General features: G+C 40.6%; 1 protein-coding gene across 2 annotated transcripts in view; it reads right to left on the reverse strand.

Annotated features, from left to right (window-relative positions):
• ATF6 (activating transcription factor 6) overlaps positions 1 to 27,048 on the reverse strand; it is a 168,064-nt gene that overhangs the window by 116,884 nt on the left and 24,132 nt on the right. For both annotated transcript variants that reach the window (XM_075616811.1, XM_075616812.1), the window contains 4 exons: positions 24,364 to 24,467; positions 22,998 to 23,124; positions 18,501 to 18,701; positions 14,194 to 14,405 (listed from right to left, as the gene is read on the reverse strand). In XM_075616811.1, the coding sequence (XP_075472926.1) occupies positions 14,194 to 14,405; positions 18,501 to 18,701; positions 22,998 to 23,124; positions 24,364 to 24,467 (644 nt within the window). The remainder of the gene's footprint in view (positions 1 to 14,193; positions 14,406 to 18,500; positions 18,702 to 22,997; positions 23,125 to 24,363; positions 24,468 to 27,048) is intronic.

Consider the following 27,048-nt stretch of genomic DNA (forward strand, 5'->3'; position numbering starts at 1 on the left):
CAAATAATAAAATTAATAACTTACATATAAAATTTCTTTAATAATCCCCGATTCTGGTGTCTATCACAGGAGTAGGGCATCACATAGGAAGTATGAAGGGTAATCTCAGTTCTGAGAGATCAGACCCGCGCGCTGGGGCTGTCTCTGTTCACTCTCCTGTCCTCCACGTGTGGTAGCGTGGTGCGGAGTGTAGCGCGCATGTGCAGGAACCGGGGCCTTCAATAGGTGTCCTTAGGATGCCTGTCCGTTTTTGATAGCATAGAAACGATCGGAAATAAGCAGGAACGGTACACTTGAATGTGTACTGGTGGTGGGTAGTAAAACCGCCAGCCACAACAGTCGCGACGCGTTTCGTTTAACAAAGTAAACTTCTTCAGGCGAGGTTCATTCCGTATCCTGAAGAAGCCACAGCGAAACGAGTTGAATCGATTAGCTGTGGGAGGTGACCGAGCTGGGGAGAATACTGGAGACGGGTGCTGGCAATCTACGGAGACGGACACACCAGGCAGCCCCTTCCGCCCTTACCTGAGACGTCACAGGATGTGACGCGGGCACACGTGACGCACGCGGAAGTGTTCCGTCGCTCCTGGAGGCACCGGCACTCTCCAACTGACTACAGCTGTCCTCTCCCTCGAACGTAATTTACATTTGAAATGTGAGGGCATTATATATATTTTTTACTGCTATTAATACAATTTAGATCGTACTATACTATTGTGCGTTCTCTCTTTTCTCTCTATAATCCTTGGGAGATAATCCGATCATCTATATGATCTACAATACACTACAAGCTTCCTGAATTTCTACCAATATACCACTTTGATGGGTCTCTGATACGTCTATTTTGACCTTGTCATTTGTGAGTACAACTATTGCAGAGACTATTTTTTGATCACTATTATTGTTGTACCATCTGCACTATCATATATTTTTTTCTTTCATTTATGTTCACGAGTATCACAGCGCTCCTCCCAATTGGAAAACTACTTAAAGAAGAGACCATGAATATATCATATTGTGAGTTTGCTTCATTTGCCTACAAAATGTGCCATAGCAAAGAACTGCATAGCCAGAACCAAACGGCGCCAAGACCGTCTTGGTAAAAGTCCCAAAGCAGAACTAAAACATGGACAGATTATTAAATCATCGTTATTCACATTGAGAAAGTCTTGTGAGTGAATCTCTCTCGTGCAATCGTCTGCACCCAGGCGTTAGTATCACTTTGTATTGTGAGAGCCCTCATATCCTGTAGATGTATTGTCTTTAACGAAAATGTTTTTAAAACTGTGATAAAAAAATGTAATAAACGTAAAAAAAAAATTGCAAGACATTTTACCCTTAAGAAAAGACTCTTGGATTCATGTACAACTGTGAAGAACTCAAATGATGGTAAAGAAAAGCTGATCGCCATATTCTTTGCATTGTTTATAACTTTATTTGAGACAGATCTATTTTTACCCTTGACATTTGTTCACAGACTGAATACACCTATCATATGTAACTAGAATGGAGCCTTTTTTAATGGGAAACCAGTTTCATACATTCTCAACCACAGAGAGAGAGAGAGATTTAATGAATTCAGAAGTATTTCATTAAACTTCCCCCTAACCTTTCACATTCAGATTTGGGACCTCACAAGTTGCGAATGTGTAATTCAGAAACTATTATATTGACTCATGTCCACCACTGACCATATCAACAATATGATACAGAGATAACAAGGGTTTTGCCAAAATGTAATGAACAGAAAGAATATGGAACACATGTTTGCTGAGAAACACAGGAAATTACATCACAATTAGTAGACCCAATAAATAACATTATGTTTACATAGCGTACATTAATGCCAGAGACCACCAAATACAAGTTCAACATAATTGAACCCATTTAGTACTTAAAGGTTCAGTATTATTAATGGTGCAATGCCAATTATCAATCTTACGGACTTCCTTAAACTAAATCAAAATGTTGGTTGTTTATATTTATCTGCTAATTAATTACAAATAGCATTGCATCACTTTCCTGTTGGTGGTAATTTGTTGCCAATGTTCTCAGCCGTTTCAAGTGTAACAATAGATCATGTTACCTAAGTAATATAAGGATACATTGTAGCTGCTGAGTTACACTGACTGAAGGATTGATTGAAATGGAAGGGCAGCGAATATTAAGCACACAATCAGGATTAAAAGGAAAGGTGCAAAGAGCTCTCATGATATAGTATTATTGAAAAAAATATATTGGTTTTTAACAATGGTGAGATATGCACGTACAGAATAAAAAAAATAGGATAAAAGCATGTAGTAAAAAAACGTGAGTCATGGGAAAGCTGAACCAACCGATCAGGGACTTCAAGTCAAGCAGGGTTAGCAAGGACCGTCCTCGTTGGATCATGGAGGGAGCTGCCAAATGGAGGAATCTTCCAAGGAAGCTGTCTGTAGCCTCAGTCAGGTGGGTTTCTGTGCTCCACCGTTAAACACCGCAGATGCTGCTCAGCCAGGAAAGGACTCCTGCACACGGCATGTATCGATGATGTCAGCGTCTTCCGTGCCGTCTAAGTACAACAAGTGCCACACAAATGGGTAGTCTGATAGGGGCACAATGTCCCGAGTAGAAGGACTAGCGCAATGGCAATCACAGTATCCTACGCATTTCGTGGCCACTTTCAGGGAGTAAAAAAATCGGAATCCAGTCGGACCATTTAAACTTTATACATAAATTGTAGACAACGTGGAGACATAAAACTACACGTAGTAAATAAAAACATAGCAGATACATAAATACATAATGAAGTGGATCCATGGGTACAGCTGAAAAGGGATAAGGGAATGCCCAAAGGCTAATTGAATGATTAGAAAAGCATATGCCTGTACTCAGATTGCAAAAACATCTATTAGATAGTAACATGTACCATTACTACAATGAAATACCATCTGTATAATGATAAAATAGCAGGACCATAATGACGCGCAGCTGGAAAAAAACATGAATGGAGACTGATCAATAAATAGACAAATGGAGCAGACCTAATTGGTACATATTAATAGTATAAAATCAATAATGGGTTAAAATCTGGAAAAACTAAAAAACGAACCCTGTTGGGAATCATCGAATAAAGGGGTTCAAAAGAACCCACATAAAACACATCTTTATTGAAGAACATCCAGCAAATGGGCCACAGAAATCTATTGTAATCCCACTCAATAAAAGTGGGAATATGGTAAAGAAAAAAATGGGAGGAAAATAGGAGGCGGGTATGGCTGGATAGACTAAGTGTACAGGTACAAACCATGTTACACAAATCGACTGTGTGGCAAAAAATGGAAAGAGATGATGAGGATAATAGCCAGAGGAATAAGTAGTGTCTATAAGCTCTAGCTAGAGGAGAGATACCAAATCAATATCCTCATTGAGGCCAAGAGGGATTGAGATTTTAAACGTATAAATCTAATAACTCTCCTGTCCAGATAGAGCGCTCTCTAGATCGCCACCTCTTCTATTAAAGCTGCAGTTCAGTCAATATCCTGCATGTGTGTTTTTTTTAATAAATCAGTTCTGTAGTAAGAAAAAATACTTTTAGCATTTTCTGTTTTTAAAAAAACAACTTTGAAAGACCAATTTTCTTGTATTCTATTTTAACAGCCATTTGCTAAGGCACTGCCCCTTCATGTCCTGTCACAAGCCCTGGCACACCCCTTTGTCAGCCCTGCCCTCCCTCTAGCACATGTCAGTGCAGGAGTGCTCATGAATATTCATGAGCTTCCACTGAGTGACAGAGGCAGAATATAAACATATGCCAGCTCTAATTATGTCACCAAATTTCGCCGATCAATACATGGAGAACGAATTGACCTGCAGCTATACAGTTCTTTAGGTAATTATAGATTGCACACATGAAACTATTGAAGTAAAAATAAAAATAAAAAAATAAAAAAAGACTGAACTGCAGCTTTAATAGGAACAACATCAATCCTTATATTTTATATATATTTTATATACAGATAGAGCGCTCTCTATATCTCCACCTCTTCTATTAATAGGAACAAAATCAATCCTTATATTTTAAGACTGATGGATCCTGTCCATGAAGTGTCTTAAAATGGCGTGACACACTGTGCTTGTCAAACCCAATATTGATGTTTCTTGCATGCTCTACAGCAAACAGCACAGACACACAAAATAGTATTGTCTTCCAGGTAGGAGGAGCGCTGTGATACTCAAGGTGATATGTGAAAAAATGGAAAATAATATAATAGTGCAGATGGTATTAAAAAATTGGAATATGCAATAGTCTCTGTGTCACTCACAATTTAATCAGATATATCAGACGTATCAGAGATCCATCTCTCTCTGATGGGAGCCTTTTAATGGAAGCCTTCTGGTGATGGAAGCCTTACAACTGTGAATCTGGTAGGCTTGATGTATGTACTCCGTCGGCCTGTCTGATGATTAAATCTTTGTTTACTCGTAATCTTCTCAAACCCAAATTTTCATCTCTGCTCAAATTATGAGTGTACCATTACTCTCAATAAGCTGTGTACAATCATTGTTTACCATATGAAAAAGGTTTCAATAAAATCGCCCTTGGATTGAGCGGGGCAGGGTAAAATAATTACATACTTTAAATATTTTTTTTTTTTAAATAGTAGTATTGATCCTATAAAGCTTAATTTTTTCTCTGTTAAGGCTAAACTAAAATCAACATTTGTAATAAAATTCATTTTACCTTGTCTGTTTTGCAACTTAAATTAGTGTTTTGCTAAAATACTTTACCAGGGAATTTTTTTTCTTTATTCTGTAGTTCACACACACATATATCAGCCACCGCAGCATTTGGAATTAAAAAAAAAAAAAAAAGCAAAAAACAAGGCAGAGAATTTCCACATACCGCACTTTAGAATTCAACCAGCTCCGGATACTTGAAGATATCAGTGTGTAGTTTATAAGTGATTCATTGGATTGTTTTCACCATAATTAGGAGTGAATATACCTTGAGAGAGGCAATCCAAGCAGTGTTTTTTTCCCCCCCATTTTTTTATACGGGATTGAAGCAGGAAGTCTCTGGAACTGAAACATATTAATTTCAGCTCCGGGGACCCCTTGCTTCCAGAGATACTTACCTTAATAGTGAGTGCCGGTACCATTCCATGGTTCATATTAAGGGTGATTTTAAAATCTCCCCGTGCCCTGCAGGCCAATAAGAAGCCGTGACGTCATAAGGTTCGGCTTCTTATTGGCCCATGTGACTTGGGGCTTTAAGCTGCAGGAAACTGCAGAGATACCGCCACCCCCTTTGTAGGCAAGTACTTCTGGAAGCAGGGGGTCCAGAACCTGAAATGAATGGGATTCAGCTCCTGTGACCCCTTTCTTCAATCCTGTATTTAAAAAAAAAAAAAAAACTGCTTGGATTGCTCATTTAACTGTTGCTGTAATAACTATATATTTTAATGGCTGGCTTATGCGCATATAAAGACAGAAATGTGCAAATTCAGTTATAGATTAGTTTCTACAGGTTAGAATCTCTCTCTTCAAATACCAACATATCAATTCTCTTTTGTGGTACAGAAATACTGTGTGAAATTTCACAAGACCACAAAAGAAGAAGTCATTCTGGATGACTGAATATACTGTACTTTGTCTCTCTCCGGCTGGAAGCAGAATTCTGCTCAAACTAATTAATTTCTATTTTATCCAGTAGCCAAACCAACATCAGCTGGAATTTTGAGACTTTGTTTTCCATCCACGCCAGACATGCCACAAGATTTATGGGGCTGCTTGAGAAAAGCATGATCGCAGAGAAGGAAACTGCTGATTGAGGGAATGCAACCGATAAAATGTATAAATGTCCTAAGCAGCCTCAGATAAAGTTAAAATACATTCACTTACAACATTGTGTTGAAAGTCAAAATATGTAGCTTTAAATCAGGATTGGGACTAAAGCCAAATCGGAAAAAGCCATTCACCTATCACAAATCGTTTATCAGTGCGTCAAAAATGAGATTAGAGCAAGGTGCCAGAAAAACATATTATAACAGATATGACATACCAGATATGTAGCACTTTGTAGCTGTAATTATAAAACTGCAAGAGGACCTTCCAAAAGCACAACCATTATATCACTACAGGTGGAGTAGGTACTCTCGGAGTTCAGAAACGGACCAGTGAAATGTTGGTCAGACACAAATTTGTTTACAAGGAAAATAACGTAAAGGTTGTGTCTGTGTGTTTGGTAAAAAAAAAAATTATGCGGTCTGGAAGTGTGCTTGGTGAACAACTTGCATGTTGGCAGGGTGTATGCTGAGAGAATTTGTGTATGTTTTTGTATGATAGGGGAAGTGTAGTTCATAGATCTGTAACATTTATATATAAAAAGGAACATATATCACTTACAATAAAAGGTGGATCATAATGATCCGATCATCCACCTATCAATGATGACATTTCCGCAAAGGGTCGGGCCATGAGAGTCCAGGACCCCGCGATCTCAATGTCCTTCATCACAAAAGGAAAAAGCAGTCCCGCTTGTAGATGGTTAGAAAAGCTGGGTACAGCTTTGAGTCGGCGTCCTCGTGGGGGGGGGGGGGGTGTGGATGGCAGCTTCTGGGTATCCGTCATCACGGTCTCACGTAGCTGCATAATAACCTCACCACAATGCGTTTTGCGTCAGAATTACGCTTCATTAAGGTGTTTGTCTTAGCGGACCCAAGGCACTGTTTAACTACCAGAGCCATAGTATCTATAAATCAATTGGGATCTCACCGGCATATGTGATATCAAAGCTGCACCCAGCGTTTCTACCCATCTGCGAACGGGACTGCTTTTACCTTTTGTGATCGAGGACTTTGAGATCGCGGGGTCCTGGATTCTCAGGTCCCGACCCTTTGCGGAAGTGTCATCATTGATAAGTGGATGATCGGATAATTATGATCCACCTCTTTTTATTGTAAGTGATATATGTTTCTTTTTATATATACATTTTATTGTGCTTATACTAATTGTGCTTTTGTTGTTTCTCTTGCATCCTTTTTTGTTTTTTTTGAATGCTTGGATTGACCCCACTGATCATGGGAGAATAGGAGCAGCAAAGAGACAACCACATTCGTTTTGAGGAGATAAGGATTTATGATAAGGAGAAGAGGCTTGCAACTGCAGTATCTAGATGATCATTGGGGAGGCCTTCTACAGCAGTGGACTGACTAGGGATAAGGCTATATCTATAATTTATTGATGTGGCAATAAGCCTGACTTCAATTATTTCCAGTACTTTTATATATAATTTAGAAACTCATGCATTCCTAAACATTCTCTTCAAAGTTTTATTTTAGTTAACATAAGAACCAGAGTAATAAAGACAGAACCCAAGGGGGTGCTTGAAAGGAGCAGTATGTGGACAGTTCTCAAAGGTTTCCTGCAATTTTGTAATATGAAAACAAACATAGCCAAAGCAAAAGAAGAAAGGTCACTACATTCAAAATATGCGCACAAATTATTCCATGTTAATTAATATTAATAATTACAATAGTTAATATTAGTGTGTGATACCCTAAAATGTCATGCTACTGCCTAAATAAGAGGGGTTGTCACTATGCATCTTTGTTTTTTTGTATGTTTTGTACATTTTGGAATTACTGTATTCCATATTACGTAACACACCGATTAATTTTTGTGCATATGTTTCATTGCGATATCCTTTCTTTGTTCTTCTGCTTAGACTTTTCGGCGTATATTTTGATATTTTAACTAGTTTTCAAAATACATAGCCCGCCATCTTGCAATTGTCAGTATCAAGTGGCACGGTCAAATGACGCAGGTCAAAGTTCTAAAAGCCACATTGGTTTTACAGAAGAGAAGATTTGCTTCAAGCGGCTCTAGTGGACAAATAAGAGTTTGTTATAGATGAAAGAGAACAGAGACCTTTTTGAGTCTAATTCTCCTGTCTCGATTTAGATTGTGCTACCTTTTAGTGGACCAACATTAAAGTTCTTCATAGAAAGAACTATAATGTAAAGAACTTGCAAAACCTCATAGGTTTCTTCTTCAAGTGCATGCGAAGAACCACCCTGAGGTTTTGAAAGCTCTGTGCAATATCATTTAATCAATGAAGAACTGTCCACCAGCACCAATACGGCTACTAGAACTTCCAGTGTAAAGCACGTTTTTTTAATTTAAATGGACTGGAACGGTTCCAAAATAACACAGTTGTGATCAGTGTGGGCGAGTATGCATTTGCAGGAATACAAATACCACTTGTGAGCGCACAACCCTGCCTTTCCCCATTGTCTCTTATCAGACAATGTTTCCACTGCAGCCAAGGATTCTGGGTAATGGCATGCAAATGAGCACTCAGTGTGTCACTTATTACTTCTTGTCCATTTTAAGATGAAGAAAAGGAAGCAATCTCTGGTTGCTGACATCTTATACATGATAGCCAGTAAATTGAGATGCACTTTGGTTTGATTTCAATTCATCTTTTTCAGAGTTCTATTTCTGCAAAACCTTTGAAATGTCAAAGCGAATGAATGGTTTTTTTACCTAACGCATCAAAACAAAAATAAATCAAATATTTAAGAAAAGCGGAACGGCTAAATGGGGCTGAACCTATATGCGTGCAGCTGCACTGGTTCAATGAGCTTATTTCAATGTGGAAAGGTACATGCTCCATTCATACTATATAGACATGATGCCCCAGGAGAACTGCTTTGTAGTTCTAAGTACATTAAGTATACAGGAAACCCTGCAGAGCACTAGCACATCCGAGAAAGACGCCTCTCACACTTTCCATTCGGTTCTGAGCCAACAACTGTCCACGTCAGGAAGATCAGGTTTGTGATCGTCTGAGAGCAAGGCTCAACCCTTTGGTGCCAAGGGGTCTGCAGCCCATTGCAGAATAAAGCATAGCAGAGTGAGGAATATCATTATTGTATATATTTTCTCTTTTTAGATTATACTGTATATATATATATATATATATATATATATATATATATATATACAGTATAATCTAAAAAGAGAAAATATATACAATAATGATTCATAATAATAAACTTCCTCACTCTGGAAATCAAATATATCAAATGGAAATATTACTGTATGCTCATTTGCATGTCTTAGACAGATCTGCAATCCTGACTTTCACCATTATCACCCAGCACACAGTGCTTCCACTGCAGCAAGGGATTCTGGGAAATGACATGCAAATGAGCACACAGTGCCACCTTTTGCTTCAAAACCATATAGCATGGTCCCCTGTAAGCATTTGCGTGCTGCATTTCACAGCTTTGAGCACAGCCTGGGTTAAGAGACATAGCCAGTAAACCCACCCACATGGTTTTGAAGCAAAAGGTGGCACTGTGTGCTCATTTACATGTCATTTCCCAGAATCCCTTGCTGCAGTGGAAGCACTGTGTGCTAATGGTGAAAGGCAGGATTGCAGACCTGTCTAAGACATGCAAATGAGCATATAGTAATATTTCCATTAGCTATATGCTTTACTGTGGAGGGTTTTTGTCACTTTTTGAACCCACCATAACATATATATATATATATATATACAGTGTTCGACAAACCTATACATTTGCTCGCCCCGGGCGAGTGGATTTAACATCGTGGCGAGCTCCTATTGGCCCAAGCAGCACACGTTTGGTACTAGGTGGCGAGTAGATTTTTTTGTGTGGCGAGTAGATTTTTTGGTGATTTGTCAACCACTGTATATATATATATATATATATATATATATATATATATTTATTTTTAATCCCTTTTATCATCACGAAGAGTGACTGGCATTAGGAGGTTAGCAGGCAGAACTGAGTAAATAGGTTAGTTGGATTGTATCCGGTCTCGGTCAGTCATACAAATGTATCTAAACGCAGCAGGGGAACGTTGGGAGTGGGGAGGAGGATTGTAGGATGGGAGACTCATTGCAAAATGTATCAAGCCGTGCTTAGCCATAGCCAAGCCAGTGGGCCATAAGGTAGGTGCCTTTACACTTATCCCACCTAATGAATATAATCCTCAATAACATTTTAAAATACAGCAGGCATATTTTGGAGGGCTCTCCATCCGAGCATAAAATGTAGCTTTATGTGGGTAGCAGATGAAAAAGGGGGAGGAAAAAAAAAAGGGATGAAAAATGCTAAATGAGGAGGATAGAAATTTGATCAAATAAAACTATTCTGAAAGTTGGCTGCATGGCTCAGAAACCAATGAAGATTGCAACCACTGTGTGGGAAACCAATGGGTTGGTCTGGTTTGCTGAGCTGGAATAAATGGAAATAACCAGGGATTGTTAACCCTTTCTTGGTCTAAGGCCTGCAATGTGTTTTGTTTTTGTTACAATAGACACAACAGACCAGAGTTCACCACAAGCTAGAGGCTCACAGGTAGAATTATGGCCTTTAACAGGATTAAATATGACCTGGATTGCTGCCAATGCGTTACAGTAAACAGGAGCTGCAAACAAAAAGGTACCAATGCACATACAATACACATACAAAATTTGTTTCTCGACATGGGCCTGCATACACAATTATTGATATTCTGAGAATCAATCACTACTGTATCTTTTTAATTCTACACTAGTCATGTACGTACTTTGAGGTGGGTGGCATACTGTGATTTTATTTGGGGGTGTGGGGATTAAAACATTATGATGACCTGTTGAAAATATTTATTTGAACTAATAATCCAGCATACAGCGCTCTCCCCCTCGCACACACACACACACAAGGCTAAAGTATTTCTACTTCTTATCGACACCTCTGCCATACCATTAATTTGTAATGGGTGGCTTTGTGGCTTAGTTTAATAGCTTAATCTTCCCGAGAATGTTCTCACATTTAGGCGCATGCGTGTATGACTTCTCATTCAATTTGAATTTCAAGTCTGAAAAAAAAAAAATTGTTTCTCGACATGGGCATGCATAACAATTATTGATATTCTGAGAATCAATCACTACTGTATCTTTTGTTTTGGGCACAGAATGGGGACCTCTGGTAGTGAGGCACCCCTAATGTTACAATAAAGAAATAACCTAACTGCCAGCCAAGGGGATAATTCACTCGTCAATTGAATGTCTAAAGGATAAAGCATGTCTACCATAATTTAGTAGGACAATACACTGCTTTAAGACCCAGTGTCAGCTTCTTGTGTCCCTGAGTAAGTTACTTTGCTTCACTGTGCTTTAAACGTAGCTTGATCTTCAACAAATAAAAGAGAAGCAGACACATATGGTATGAAAAGTCCCTCTTTATCAATCCAAAATGAGGTGCAGCATGCTTAAAAAGCCATTTATAGTGCAAAACACAAGTTTACATGGCAATACATTTATCTCATCATTAAATACCATTGTGTCTATAATGATCCCATTCTAAATACATAGAGGGCACCAGATTATTAAAAATCACCTTGTATGTAAGCAGCAGATGCTTAGTAAATAAAGTCTACAGTGTATTCTTTCAAAATGAAATCAATAAAACAAAGTTTATTTTGCCTAAAAATATATATATATTTTAAAAGCTTTAGGCCATGGCTTCATTGCAGATCAAAATTATTTGTACAACCGTCTTCCCTACCAGTGCTGAACAAATACTACAAAACCAGCTGTTACACATTTGTACCACAACTGTGAAGTAATAATGTCCTATTAATATCAATAAATCTTACGTGGCCGTGGGACCTAAAACACATTACAAAGTGTTGCGAACGCCACCGGCATTTACAGCATTAATACTCCCCTTCTCCCATCGTCACGGTGATGGATCATCCTTACCCAAACTACGAGGGAACCTGTGATTGTCACGGACTGTGTAAATTTTGCTGGTTTTATTGTAGTCTCCAACTAAAGTGACACTTTCAAAGGGGCCAAACATTTAATCATCCAGTGGAATTCTTTTGTAATAACACAGGCTGACGCCCCCGACTTTATGCGTCGGGTTATTCAAAACACATGTTTAATGGGCCTTGCTTTCAAACTTCTGACTCCAAGCACAACTTGATCTGACGCTTCGAAGTGCAAACGACTGGGTGACACAATCTGGGTTTTAACTGCTTGCAATGAACAGTGCTACATAGCCACTTCTATTGGAAATGCAGTCAAGTAAAGGCAAGTTGCCACGAGACCTCTTGTCCACCGCATAAATTACGAAAACAAACTCGAAGATAAATTAGCTTTCAAATGCAGAGCCAGAAAAGTAACTACAAAACAGCATAACACAACACGTGCCGTCAGGAGCAGGTTAAGAGCTCATACATACTCAACAACATGCTGTACGCCTCGTCAATTCAATATTGCAGTAATTAGGTGGTGAGTGTGAAGCAGTGTTTGGAAAATTCATAATGCTTTGCAATTTAAAAAGTCCACACCACACCCATCTTATTGTGTCTAATTTTTACAAACTACGTGCCGAAACTACCACACAAGCCAGGTACATAAAAAAAAGCATGAATGGGAAAATGTCAAAGTGGGAAAATACGTATTATTTTTGATACTACATACAGTATCTCTCTAAAACCTATCAAGTCCGATCTTCCATTGTAGAAGAATGTTTTCTTCGATGCTACAATTGCTATTAAGGGCCGTTTTATAGTTGGTGCGAGCGCGTGCACGTGCACGCCCGCGAATGCTCATGCAGAAGCACATTTTTTGTGTGTACTTGTCTGTGCTATGAGCGACGGGTGGGCGTGGCTATGACGCGCACTTATACTGCCCCCAGACATCTCCCTGGGGTCCCCACACACATCTCCCAATATCCCCACACACAGAGCACTGTAAATACACTCTACACAAATGCAGCCAGAAGGGCCAGTTGTGGCATCGATCTGCAATGTCTGGAAGACACACACGGAGAGAGACACACACGGAGGGAGAACTAGCCAATGAAATTGCAGGCTCACTATGATTGGGTCATAGTGTATGACGCGCAACAAGCAGCAGCGCGAAATCATTATTTGTCCAATCCTCCCCGCTGTTGGCCCGCTCCACTCTCCCTGCCGTGCGCACGCACGGCGCCATTATAGAAAGGCTGACTAATATCAGCCAACTACAATTCCGTGCGCGAACGGCGTAGCGCGTGCCCGGCACTATAGAACGGGCCTAAAGCAGCAGCCCACACTGATCGCCATTCTTTTTTTTGTATTTTATTTTTTCCTGCCTTTCAAAGATATTTTCTTGCCCTTTCAAACGCTATTTTTAGTATCAGTGTGTCCCTGCAATGCAATTCAAATTCAGACCAGTCCGGCTGAGCTGTTCTGATCTCATGTACAGGTACCACTATTTGTCACTGCAGGTCCCTTCAGCAGTTAAACCGATATTATACAGGAGAGACTTGTGCCGTTTGAAAACTATTGTATGCAATTAGGATTAAAAAAAAGAATTGGAAAAGCAAAATAAATAAACACATCATTGCACGCCGCACAACAGAAGGACACAAGAAAAACACATACGTACCTGCAATGTGATTGGGAAATGCACTAGCAAAGAACAAGCTAAAGCCAACAATGTGGGACCTACTGAAAATGATGTTGTTTAGCGTAATACAGAGTATAACAGTGTCCCAAACCTCTGTTAAGAGGATAGCAACTTCAGAAAGATAGTTAAAGCTGCAGTTCAGGCAATATCCTGTATGCGCGTTTTTTTTATAAATCAGTTCTGTTGTAAGAAAAAAATACTTTTAGCATTTTCTGTTTTAAAAAAAAAACAACTTTGAAAGACCAATTTTCTTGTATTCTATTTTAACAAGCATGCTTGTTCCTATAGCAACGATTTACATTCCCCATATTTAAAGATGTCGCCAAACCTTGCCGATCAATAGACGGAGAACGAATTGACCTGCAGCTATGCAGTTCTTTAGGTAAGTAGAGATTGCCCACATGAAACTATTGAAGTAAACAAATAAAGTTAAAAAAAAAAGACTGAACTGCAGCTTTAATGCCAATAATTACAGCTGCTGACCCCCCTATATAAATGTCCTATAACTGCTTCCCAAAAGTAAGAGCAAACTCTTGTTGTACTAAGAAGGATGCTATGGTTTGTTATTACTGTGCTCTTAAGGGGCAGGTAATATACAAATGCGTTCTTGGCATCAGTTCCCCAGATTTTTTAATAACACATTCTCTGTAAAGAGAGTTGTATGATGCTAGTTGTATACAAAGATATTCAGCATGATTGTTTCACAAGGTGTTGCAGGCTGAACTTACATCTGCTCCAGAGTCTGGCGCCCGTACGTGTGCATGGATGAGTGATTTCGCTGCTGGTTTGCCACTCTGTGATCCGGCGGGTGTCAGAATATTAACGGATGGGGTGGGGAGTGTGCCTGTCCCTCCACTCACTGTGAGCACTGACTGCGCTGTAACGATGCCAGCGGCTGGGAGCTGCATCACGGCAGAGCGGGTGAGCAGAACTGGCTGACCTATGTATGAGAGAATAGGAAGAAATTAAGGAAAGTACTACTGCCCATCATCCTGACTACGGTCTGACACAGAACTATACCAATGTAGACACGGGCCCGAACACTGAGGGATATTTACCAGTGTCTCCAGGGTAAAGAAAAAAAAATGGCACCCAATTAGTTGAAACAAACAAATTACTTTCAACTGCAATGTTTATGCAATCGTTTTGCACCAGCTTTGGAGTGGCAAGACTAAGAAATAGCTTCCTTTAAAGCTGCAGACCAAGCAATATCCTACATGTGTGGTTTTATTTTTTAATAAATCAGTTCTGTACTATGAGAAAATACTTGTAGCATTTTTTTTTAAACATTGTGTAACAAGCATTTTTTTCTTTGTATAGCAACCACTTACAAAGTCACAGGCCCTTCTCTTCTGAAACAGGCTCTGGCACACCCCTTTTTGAGCCCTGCTCTCTCTCTAGCAGTGCACCAATTGTATCTAGTGACTGCCTGGTCACATGATCTTCCCCACAGAACTTTGCATCTTGGGTCCTCTTCTGCTGCACTGACAGCCATTTAGTTAACCCGAGCCGAATCTTCGCCGATCGATCACAGGAGAACAGATCGATCGGCAACTTAGCTAATTACTTATCAGTGTGTGGATTGTATTCATGCACATATCAAAGGGGGGGGGGAAATATAATATAAAAAAAAACCCAGCAGCTTGGACTGCTGCTTTAAAGCAGCATAATGTGAAAACTTCTATGTTTTTTTTAAATAAATCAGTTTGGTAGTATTAGATAATAGTGATGGTTTCTGTTTTTATTCAACTCTTAATGCCATTTTTAATGAGATTAAAGTATCCTTTGAATTGTATGGCAGGTTTTAACCCACCTCACTAGCAGTGCAAGATATTTGCAACACTTTCCTGTTTGCGATAATTTGTTGAGAATGTTCCCTGCAGTTTTGAGCTGCCAACTGTAATAATAGATAATGTTACCGTAGTAACATAAGGATACATTGTAGCTGTTGAGTTACACTGACTGAAGTAGCCATTCATTATGCGCATAAATCAGGATTTATAACAGGAGCACCTAACGATTGCCAGTTTAGGTAAGAATGTAGAATTCAAGATTGCCACATGCTTTACATATACAGAGAAAAAAAGTTGGAATGTAGTATTGCTGCGTTAATGTATTATTTAGGCAGCGGTCCCCTGAAGTGGAGCAGGACCTCAGGTATCTTATAATCACAAGACTGGTTCCGAAATATTCACTTTTCAGTTGTTCCAGCAGCAGAAAAAAAAAAGGAGTGTGGCTCAGGGAAGAACAACATAGCGATCCAAAGCAATGTCATGGGCTCACCAAGCTCACCAAGCTCATTAAAGAATGGAACAGGATGGAAGATGTCTCAATAGTCCATATTCGTTCAATTCTGAATCCATTGTCAGACGCTTTCTATTTAGTTACATCTTTTGGCGCAAAAATGGAAAGCCGGCCACTACAAATCAACACTATTACTTTCTTTCCACCAACATACGATAGGCATTATCTATCGTTCCCCTCTGTTCAAGTTGCATATTAGTCAATGTATTAGTCACACTTTTTAATCTTTACCTGGTGCTGTGATATGAATTTCTTTTTTTCCTGGCCTGAATATTGCTGGTTTTATTTACAAATTGTTGCTGTACATCTTCAACTAATGTACAAATGTAGTAAGGCTTCCTGTCCCCAGCGCCGGGGACAAACAAAAATAAGTCTGCGGCGCAGGAGACTGTGTGTCGCGATGGAGCTGCGGCGTGGGTCCATGTTTCTGAAAGGGATCCCCACTGCGTTAAACCTACAGTGCCGCAACCGCCGCGGCAACGAAGACGTAAAGTCTTGCTACATCTGTAGAGTGTGGAGGACCCAAAATAGGGTTGCATGCTTGTCTGTGCTTTATGTTGCAAGACTGTTCTTCTGGAGATCCAGCTCAAGCACAATGGCTTAAATCCCCCACTATTGTGGACAATTCACACGGAAAAGTGCCATGTTAGTCACCTACTTGAACTTTTTAGAGACTAAAATTGCTTTTTTTCTTATGTCCTTAGTGCAGGGGTGGCCACCTCCAGTCCTCAAGGGCCACCATCAGGCCAGGTATTATGGATATCCCTGCTTCAGCGCAGGTGGCTGTCATTCTGGCTGAGCCACTGATTGAGCCACCTGTGCTAAAGCAGGGATATCCATAATACCTGACCTGTTGGTGGCCACCCCTGCCTTAGTGAATACAATTTGTAAATTAGCTCCCAATAACTAATCCCCTTTTTAATCAGAATTATTCTGCAATATTCAAGCACAGTGTAATAAAGTTTCTTTTTTTCACAAGGACAACTCTTAACCACATTGCAACTGAGGCAATACACTGCAGTCTAAAAACTTTTCTGAAAAGATTTACTGCCATCTAGTGAACAGAGATGTACATTCATTATGCTGGCTGATTTTCAACTGTAAAACTCTAGGGGAACAAGAATATATATGTATTTTAATCTATGGAAAAAGACAAAAAAGTTGCCACTCTGGAAGGGAAAAAAGAAGTTGCCCTGCATAGGGAAAGGTTTACCAACCTCCGATACGGGTTATCTCATTTTAGCTGCCATTCTAATCACTGCCAGTTAGTGCGGGATCACCGTGCAGTAACCCGTAACGGAGCTTATTGCACGCTACTGTATACTGCACTTAAAGACTTGAGCAACAGCAATGACATTAGCAGGCGTCGATTCCTATGAGTAGCCTATGGGCCACAAACTTAAGAGTGCTGCATTAGGCCGCTATTATAGTGGCCGCACGCGCACCGTGAACAAAAGGCTGTACCTCTATGAGGCAGGCCTTAGAGCGCGCAACTTGCTTGGTTTTTTTTTTTAGAGGAGATTGCAGAACGCAGGTCGGTCACTAAGTGGTACTGAAGGGGAGGACTCGTTGATGGAGTGGTCACGTGATTGCGAGTGCACTTAAAGGGATCAAATGAAAACATTCCTTTACCCATCTACATTGCGAGACTTTAATTCCTACCAATCAATGTATAATATAGTTATGGTACACATAATAGAAGCCCTGACCGTGTACACGACGCATGCACAATGGAGTCCCTGGCCAGCAGAGCCTACAATGTAATGTTGGTGCCTAAGGCACAGGTGGCTCTTCCTGTGACCTTGGGCAAATCACTGACACAGGGATTTTAACTGAGTTCACCCACTTCAAAGGACAGTAACATTACTACTGAGCTTCTCCTTCAGCCCATCTTACTGAAAAGTTATAGGAGCAATCCCACTTAAACTCAACTCGGGGCTAAACACGGCATGTGAAATCGTGGATAATTACAAGTAACACCCTATTTTGTCCCACAAAAAGCCCTTGCAAAATGTGCCGACGTAGAAACAATTTTAGTTTAAGCAATTGCCACTTTACCAGGAAGACTATGGGGCAGATTCACTGGGCTGCAATGCAGGATAGCGCACCCTAATATGGCGTTTGCTGCTATTGTTTTGAATGGCAGTTAATGCCGGGCCGGGGTGCGGTCCACTGCACCGGCCCTAATTAAATCCCGGCATATAGTGGCCAATTCCTCTCTCCCAGAATCCCCTGCTGGCCTCAGGCTCCCCGTTTATGGATTCTTCGATGCATACAAGTGAGGACACCAACATTATCAAGTTGGAATTGCAGTTTCATCTTACACCTTTTTTGCCATGTTATTATCCGGTGGGTACTGCAGCGTGTTCCAGAGGAACTATTTCCCACTCCGAAAAGTCCTTCCCTTTCAAAGGGAATAAACATTTAACACGTGGGACATTTTGCAATTGTAATCTAATAAATGCATATCCCCTGTCTTTTAAAGAACCAACTGGGCCAGGTGGTCGGAATGTAACATACAATAAGCAGAACACATGAAGGGAGTAAAACAACTTCCAATTCACATGGTTTATACAAACATTTCTAACAATGCACTGAGAAGTTAATTATAACCTCTATTCTTATCTGATTTTCTTCATGCATTAACTGGTCATTAGCATTGGTTACATTTGCTCCTATAGGAACATTATTTGAAGTTCTCTCTGGTGAGGATCGAGCCAAACAATATTACCTGTAGGTGGCGCTGGCTGGAGGGTAATAATAGGCTGTTGCTTTGGCAGAAGAGTAGTAAGGGGCTGAAAGATGATGGTTTTGGGTGCAAGGCTTGCAGAGGACTGGATATCCGCGGTTGTGGATAGCAGTATGTGTTTCGGCTGTATGCATGGCTTGGGTATAACTGGGGCAAGTTTCCTCTGTGTAACATGTGCATGACCTGTAGAGACAAGGAACAGTGCATGCGTTGATGTACAAATACTGCAGGTTTTACTACTCTCAATAACTCAATGCGTTCACCCTACTGTGTTATTATTGCATGATGTATTGCTAGATGAATTCAAAACAACGGTAATGCGTGCCTTGTCCTTAACTAATTACTGCGTTGTTTCATGTAAGCGGCGGTAATAATGCATGTACAGAACGGAAAAGCAAAGCCACAGAGATAAATGCAGAAGTTAAAAAAACCTCACATAACTGTGTTTATAATAAAGAGCAGCAAAAAATAGCTAACCAAGTAATGATGTGAAAGCCAACTAAAGACTGATTTTCCCATAACTTTGATCATAATAGATCAGTGCTCTCCAACTAATTTGGCAAAGGGCCAGATTAGAATGTATTTTTTTTTTTACATGTAAAAGGGCCAGAAGTGTACCACAATGTGATTTTATATAGATCTAAAAAGTCTTCTAAAATCATTTTCTTACCTTAGCGTTATAGTGAGTCTACTTGTGAAACATTGCACACAGCTGCCTGAGCAATCAACTGCAATGAAACTACATGGGGCAAACAGTACGAGCGCCACACCAAGATCCTTTTGGAGGTAGGATTTGGCCCCAGACAGCAAGCTGAAGAGCCATGTTATAGATTATCATTATAATTGTTTTAGTATAATTATTGGATACTGCTGACGGTAATCAGTCAAATGGCGTAATATAAAAAACACTGTCTCAAACTACAGGCCAATCTCACTTCTCCCAATTCTATCCAAAGTCATGGAAAAATGTGTCCACTCCCAATTAAGCGATTTCTACACCAAGACAAACTTCCCTAGCCAATTCCAATCTGGGTTTCGTCCCAAACACTCCACCATAACTACCCTGCTAAAAGTGTGCAATTAAATCCAGTGTGGAATGGAACGGGGACAACTCACTGGTGCAGTATTCCTAGATTTTGCAAAGGCTTTTGACACAGTTGATCATGTTATCCTGCTTAAACTCCAGAGCTCTGGAAAAGGGAAACATGCTTTAAACTGGTTTCAGTCCTACCTATCAGGAAGATCCCAACATGTGTCCATCTCGGGCTCTAACTCCAACCCCCTGGATATCACCTGTGGTGTCCCGCAAGGCTCTGTTCGGGGGCCCTTACTCTTCTCAGTGTTCATTAATGATCTTCCCACAGCTTGTAAGGAAGCCTCAATACACATGTATGCAGATGACACAATCCTATATGCACACAGCCATAGCCTCTCTGACCTTCAACACATACTTCAGTCTGACTTTTTCAGACTCGAAAACTGGATTTCCCAAAACAAACTGTTTTTAAACACTGACAAGACTGTAACAATGGTATTTGGGACCAAGACTAAATTTGTAAAGCTTCCAGTGACTGAGCTCCTGATTAGAACCAACGCTAACACCACCCTAACACCTGTCACTAGTTTTAAATTCCTGGGCTTATGGTTTGACTCCCACTTAACATTCGGGATGCACATTGATACCCTGACAACCAAGACCTATGCCAAACTAGGGGTACTTTACAGGAACAAATCCTCCCTAAGTCTCCTGGTCAGAAAGCGTATTGCACAGCAGATGCTAATGCCAATTATTGACTATGGAGACATAGTATATGGCTCGGCTCCTCAAACCCACCTTAGCAAACTTGACACCCTCTACAATTCAATTTGTCGTTTTGTTCTCCAATGCAACTACAACACACATCACTGCGAAATGCTCAAAGAACTAGATTGGTCATCACTAGAGTCTAGGCGCAAAGTTCACCTTTCCTGTCTCACCCTCAAAGACTTTCTGGGCAAGCTACCCAGCTACCTGAACAAGCTCCTCACCCCTACCACATGCAGCACCTATCACCTGAGATCAGACTCCAAAAGACTATTCATGGTCCCAAGGCTCAACAAAGTATCCGGACGTTCCTCCTTCTCCTACCGTGCACCCCAAAACTGGAACAACCTACCAGAGACTCTCATATCCACCACCAGCTTAAGTTCTTTCAAATCTAAGGCTGTCTCACACTTTAATCTGGTCTGTAACTGTTTCATACGCTCATAATATATATTTTCTTTAACTGTGCACGCAATGTCTTGTATATAATGTATACCCTGTTCATTTATGTAACTGTACTTGTAACCATGTATTATTTGTTTTACTCTGTGCCCAGGACATACTTGAAAACGAGAGGTAACTCTCAATGTATTACTTCCTGGTAAAATATTTTATAAATAAATAAAATAAATAAAGGGTACAAAAAGCTTGTATTTTGGTTACGGGAAAATTAGGCGATTTTTCAAGGTCACAAAAAAACAGGCAATTGACTTTTAATGTACTTTTCCACTTCAGAGCATGTCAACAAGCAACCTACTACTGTACCCAGTGAGGCTGCCTGCAGAATGTGATGTACGAATACTTTTCTGGCAACAATGTGAAGTATGTAGTATGAGGAGTAAACCTCGTGGCGTCCGATGCTCCACAATGTGCACAGGACTATAGGTGGATATGAACCAGAACAACCTTTGTAAAAAATAGCTATAACTTGAAATGGCAATCCCCCTGCAGATAGGGTATAAGTGGATAAAACTGAATAGGATAAACCGGAAGGGACATAAACAGACTTCAAACCAGGGTGGTATTTTTATTTTTATTTTTCTACTTGATGGCTGATTCCTGTTTGCAGTGACCGCCTTTTATTCATCCTTTACTCTAACAATGTGAAGTAAATGGGACATTTTTAATTCTAAATAAATGCTCCCATGAAGCTATGGCTGTTAAATGTGTTTGAAAACTGGAAAAACAGCTAAATATCTAAGATTCTAATCCGGTTTAAATCATTTGGCCGGATCAAACGTTATTAAGGACATGCAGAATTTTCAGTTGTTAATAAAAAAAAAATATGTTAAGATCCAGAGCATATTTTTGTAAAATAATTTTGGAGTATAAGAAAGGGAGCCCAATGAGTCTGTGAGGGACGGGGGAAAGAGAGAGAGTCCCTCACCCTTCAAAGTTTAGGATTTCCAGCAGTGTCACAATCATGTCCCACTGCAAATGTCAACATCTCCAACAAGTGCTCAATATCAGACACCTACCAGCATAGGCAACATACACCGCCTTAAGCACAACCTCATTGTGACAGTATAAGTGACTTCATAATGTCACATGAACACTAAAAGGCAGGTTACACCCGAAGAAAAAAACTGTCATCTGAATTCTTTCATGTAAGGTAATAACTGTGTGTAATACAATCAAGAAAGGCCTAAATATCAATAAATAATCAAGGCAAATGATACCATGTGATGGAACTTCATGGTTTTCATCCGAGTGCTGCCATGTTCAGTATCTCTCTGCTGTACATATATGTCATGTTTTAGGATGTCAATTATGGCTCTGCCTGTGGCAGGGTCCATTTGGTAACACCAGGAGGAGGTGCTTATAAGGGTGGGATTTGAATATAAAGTTTTCAGTTAATACCAAGTTTCTTTAGCAGTAAAAAGACAAACAAGAAGGAAACGTAAAATGTTTAGGGGGTAGCCTTCCTTTTAATCTTTCATAAATACTCTAAATTCCCGTTTTAACAATTATTTAAATTAGTGGCTTGCCTTCTCATCACAGGAAATTGGACCCTTTACTCATTACTCATTACACAGAGCAAGGTCTGTTTTTTGTATTTTAATGTACAGAGAATCAACCGGTTATTTAAGTCATAACTACTTCCGCTTTTGAAATGGGCTCTGATACACCTTTTTGAGCTCTGCACTTTTGCAACTAAGTATCACAAACAGATCTGTTGCTGTGTTCCAAACAGCAGGCTGTCTATTAATCTGAAATATGTAACACTAATGTGGTACACTTGGCAATATAATGCTACATATCAGCTGCAGCATTCCACAGACTGCAGCACAAAGCGAGAAGGCGGCCATTTCGTTAGGCACACAATCAGGATTTTTACAGATTTATGACAAAAGCACCAAACGAATGCCAGTTTAGGTAAGAAAATAGATTATACATTGTCACATGCTTTACATATACAAAGAAGAAAAGAAAGAAAAAGGGGGAATGTAGTATTGATGCTTTAAATAAACCCAACGGGGCTATTTATATTACACTTAAAATAAGTGCTCTACATTTTCCGTTTAAGCCAGTGCTACAGAGGAAGATACGCTCACCAACAGGATATGAACAATCTCAAAAAGATGCTGACTAACCTACAATTCATAGACCTTTTTTCTTGATGGCTCTTCTTGCAGAAGCTGAATTATCAGTCCCATATAAAAGACATGACGTACCTGTGGCCTGACGTGCATGGATTACAGGTTTCTCCTCTGGTTGCTCTGGCGAGCTGGGGCTTTTTGAACATTCTGAGTATAAGGAGTCTGGAGATATCTGCGAGCTGGAGGACACATCAAGTTCTTCCTGTTACAAAGGGAATGAAAACGCATCATTGTGAAGACAATGGTCAAGGTATCTGAAGTGAGAGCTGTCCCATCTCCTTGTCAGTTTTAAATAAGAGGGTGAATAGTTTCCACAACTAAAACGCAATAAGGCAACAGACACTTAAAAATCAGGTACCCCTCATGAAAAATTACCTCAGCCCGCTGTTTTTAACATGTAGGGGGTCGTTTGAGCGAGTTCATTTCAGCTTCGGGTACACCCTGGTTCCCAGGATATGTGCCGGGGAAAGTGCAGACTGTTCCTCCCCTCAACGGGTAACAAGAGAGGTTTAAATCTTCATCATTTGTCATCACTTCGTCATTTGTCGAAGCTTCCTATTGACCTGCGTGATCCACCTCTTAACCTCTATGAAATACTGGGGGTACTTTCCCCAGTAAGTATCTCGGGAGCCAGGAAGCCAACGAAGCTGAAATTACCGTGGATCAGCTCCTGACACCCTCTGCACCCCACCAATGCAGAACAAATGGGGCATTTAACCTGGAATGCTCCTCAAACTTCATCCTGCAGTCTGCAGATGGCTGTGATGTGTCACATCTAAACTCAAGCACACTATTTACTTTTTAGTACAGGCACAACATTTCACATTTAAATGTGTTGAACAAAATACATTTAAACTCGCCACAATCCAGCTACTGAAGCTCAAACCAAGGAGTGTGCATACTCTCTCACTGGAGTCAGAGCATGACCACAAATACTAGGGAATGGAGGCAGAGCACACTCGCTGGAGGGGAATAAGCCATGCCAGCCCTGGAGTTTAGGCTCCATAAAGTCTCTCTCTCTCAGCCAGGAGTTCAACACCAGGAGGAGCGGAGGTGCAGCACCATGGCCCCTGCTGGCTATAGGATAAACTGCAGCCTCTCCAAAGGTTCGGTACCTGCAGCCACCCTCATCCCTTCCCTGATTCACAGCACTAGAGAGACAGAGGAGAAGGTGCATTCCAGAAATAGTACAAAACTAGTTGAGCAGCTTGCAAACTTTCAGAGCAGCGGAACCTCAGCCATCCTACTGACATTTTATAAGAGTGCTAGTAAGGTAAATGGAAGACGGGATGTATGGAGTCTTGGGGTGCTTGGTCTTTCTAACTCAGATCTGGAATCTAAGTTCCATTGCTCTGATGGGCTTATGTAGAACACTACTTACACAGCTATTTATTGGAGCACCATTGCACGCAATTGAAGTCAGGGAGAGCTTGTTGCTTACCGGCACATAATGCGAGGTAGGGGATAATGAATCAACGGACAGGGGGGAAGGGACAGAACAGCTGGAAGACGCAGGAGACAGAGGCTCTGGTTTTATGCACACACCTAATAAGGTACATAAAGAAATGGGTTATTAGTCCTTTCAAAGTTAGATCTTAAGTAGCCGACATGTTGCAAAAAAATTCTATTTTTAGATACAGAAGGTTTTTATTACACTATTCAGTGAAATCTGACATAAATGTACATCTTGTATATATTTAAGAAGGGAGTTTTAACAACTGATCATTGGTAGCCTGTATTGCAGAAGCAATTTCTGTTGTAGGTCTCCCCTCCTGAAAATTAACACTACTTCAAATCTTTAAGGCGCTTTCATAGCTGCTTGCTAACCAGTCACACTAATAAATTACAGCAGCCTCCCATACTGTAGCTTGATCCCAGAGATCTCTATTTATTGTGAAATACTGGTCATGTGTGTGTGATATAATATATTATATATATATATATATATATATATATATATATACATGTAGAGGTATCAGTACCGTGTTAGCCGAGCTTCAATAATCAAAAAATAAATAGATGATACCGTTCTGTGGCTAACGAAATGCTTTTATTTGTGCGAGCTTTCGAGATACACTGATCTCTTCTTCCGGCGATGTTACAATGAATGAAGCAAGGATAACTTAAAAACAGTGTCTCTTGGAATGTTATCTGTGCTTGTCCTTCCCCCGTGTGGATGTGTTTTATGGCTAGAGGTGTCAAAGGGTAACTGAAAGCAAGTGAAGAAAGAGTGTGTATGTGTGTCAGTATGAATAAAAATGAATGGAGAGCCCACAGTATAAACAGTGCTCTACACAAGGTGTGTGTGGAGTGAGAGGGATATAAATGGTGTGGGTGGAAAATCAAACTGGATCCCACAAACTGGGCGCAACCCCACATTGGACCGGTACATTGAAAGCTTCAGACACAGCGCCAAAACCACCATCCTGGACAAAGTAAGGAAACAAACATATAATCTGACACTGATGGAGAGGAGAGCCATAGAATCGCTAAAGGCCAACCACAACATAACAATCAAACCTGCGGACAAGGGAGGAGCAGTGGTCATAATGAACACCACAGACTACCTGCGGGAAGCACACAGGCAACTCTCTGATTCAAAGTACTACACCCAACTGCAGGAGGATCCAACTAAAAAATACATGCGAGAACTCAAGAGGATCATTAAAACACTCCCGATCCACACAAGAGAACAAATTCTGGACCTGATACCAGCTAACCCAAAACCTGGCACATTCTACATGCTCCCTAAAATTCACAAAGAGGGTAACCCTGGGCGCCCTATTATCTCTGGATCTGGCACACTTACCGAGAATATTTCTGGCTGGGTGGAGGGCATTCTAAAACCACTTGTCAGGAACACACCCAGCTATATCCAGGATACCACCGACCTGCTAAACAAACTGAATGCCATTGGCCCCCTCCCTACAGGAACACTACTAGCAACTATGGATGTAGAGTCACTTTATACAAACATCCCCCACGAGGATGGGATTTCAGCCTGCAGATACTTTCTGGGATCGCAGGAGCCACTCACAGAGACAGTGACTAAATGCATTGAATTTATTCTGACCCATAACTACTTCACATTTGGAAATGACACATACCTCCAGACAACCGGGACCGCTATGGGTACTCGGATGGCGCCACAGTATGCCAATCTGTTCTGCGCAAAACTGGAAAGTGACTTTCTGTCCACCTGTCACTTGAAACCCCTTACATACCTTCGCTACATCGATGACATCCTCCTGATTTGGACCTCTGGCGAACAGGACCTCCTACAGTTCTATGACAAGTTCAATACTTTCCACCCGACCATCAACCTCAAACTCACCCATTCCCTGGATGAAGTACATTTTCTAGACACCACCATTACTATAAAGAACAACCAACTACAGACTTCTGTATACCGCAAACCTACAGACAGAGCCAGCTATTTGAGGGACAACAGCTTCCACCCGACACACACCAAACATGCAACCATCTACAGTCAAGCCATACGATACAACCGGATATGCTCCGACACAGCAGACAGAGACCAGCGGATTAAAGCCTTGAGATCAGACTTTATAAACCGTGGATATAACCACAGAATTGTAGACCAGCAAATTCACAAAGCCACCAGAATACCAAGAAGTGATCTCCTTGAATACAAACAGAAGGAGACAAGCGACAGGGTTCCTTTGGTGGTCACATATAACCCACACCTAGGAGCCCTACGCAAGATCGCCAGGAAACTACAACCCATCCTCCAGGAAGATACAAGACTGCAACAGGTCTTCCCTGAAGCACCCTTATTATCATACAGACAACCCCATAATCTCAAGAATATTATGGTGAGGAGTAAAGTATTCAGCAGTACAACTGAATGCGGGACAAAACAATGCCAGGACCCAAGATGCAAAACCTGCGCAATGCTCTACACAGCGGACACAATACAAATACCACACAAGAATCGGGAATACAAAATCAGAGGAGGGTTCACCTGTTCCTCCAGCAATGTCGTGTACCTCATCATGTGCATGAAATGCCCAGGGGGCTGCTACTACATAGGTGAGACAGGACAGGGGCTAAACAAGAGAATGAACCTGCATCGCCACAGCATCACACGCGGAACAAGAGACAG

Source organism: Ascaphus truei, chromosome 10 (assembly GCF_040206685.1).
Source record: "Ascaphus truei isolate aAscTru1 chromosome 10, aAscTru1.hap1, whole genome shotgun sequence".
Classification (NCBI taxonomy): domain Eukaryota; kingdom Metazoa; phylum Chordata; class Amphibia; order Anura; family Ascaphidae; genus Ascaphus; species Ascaphus truei.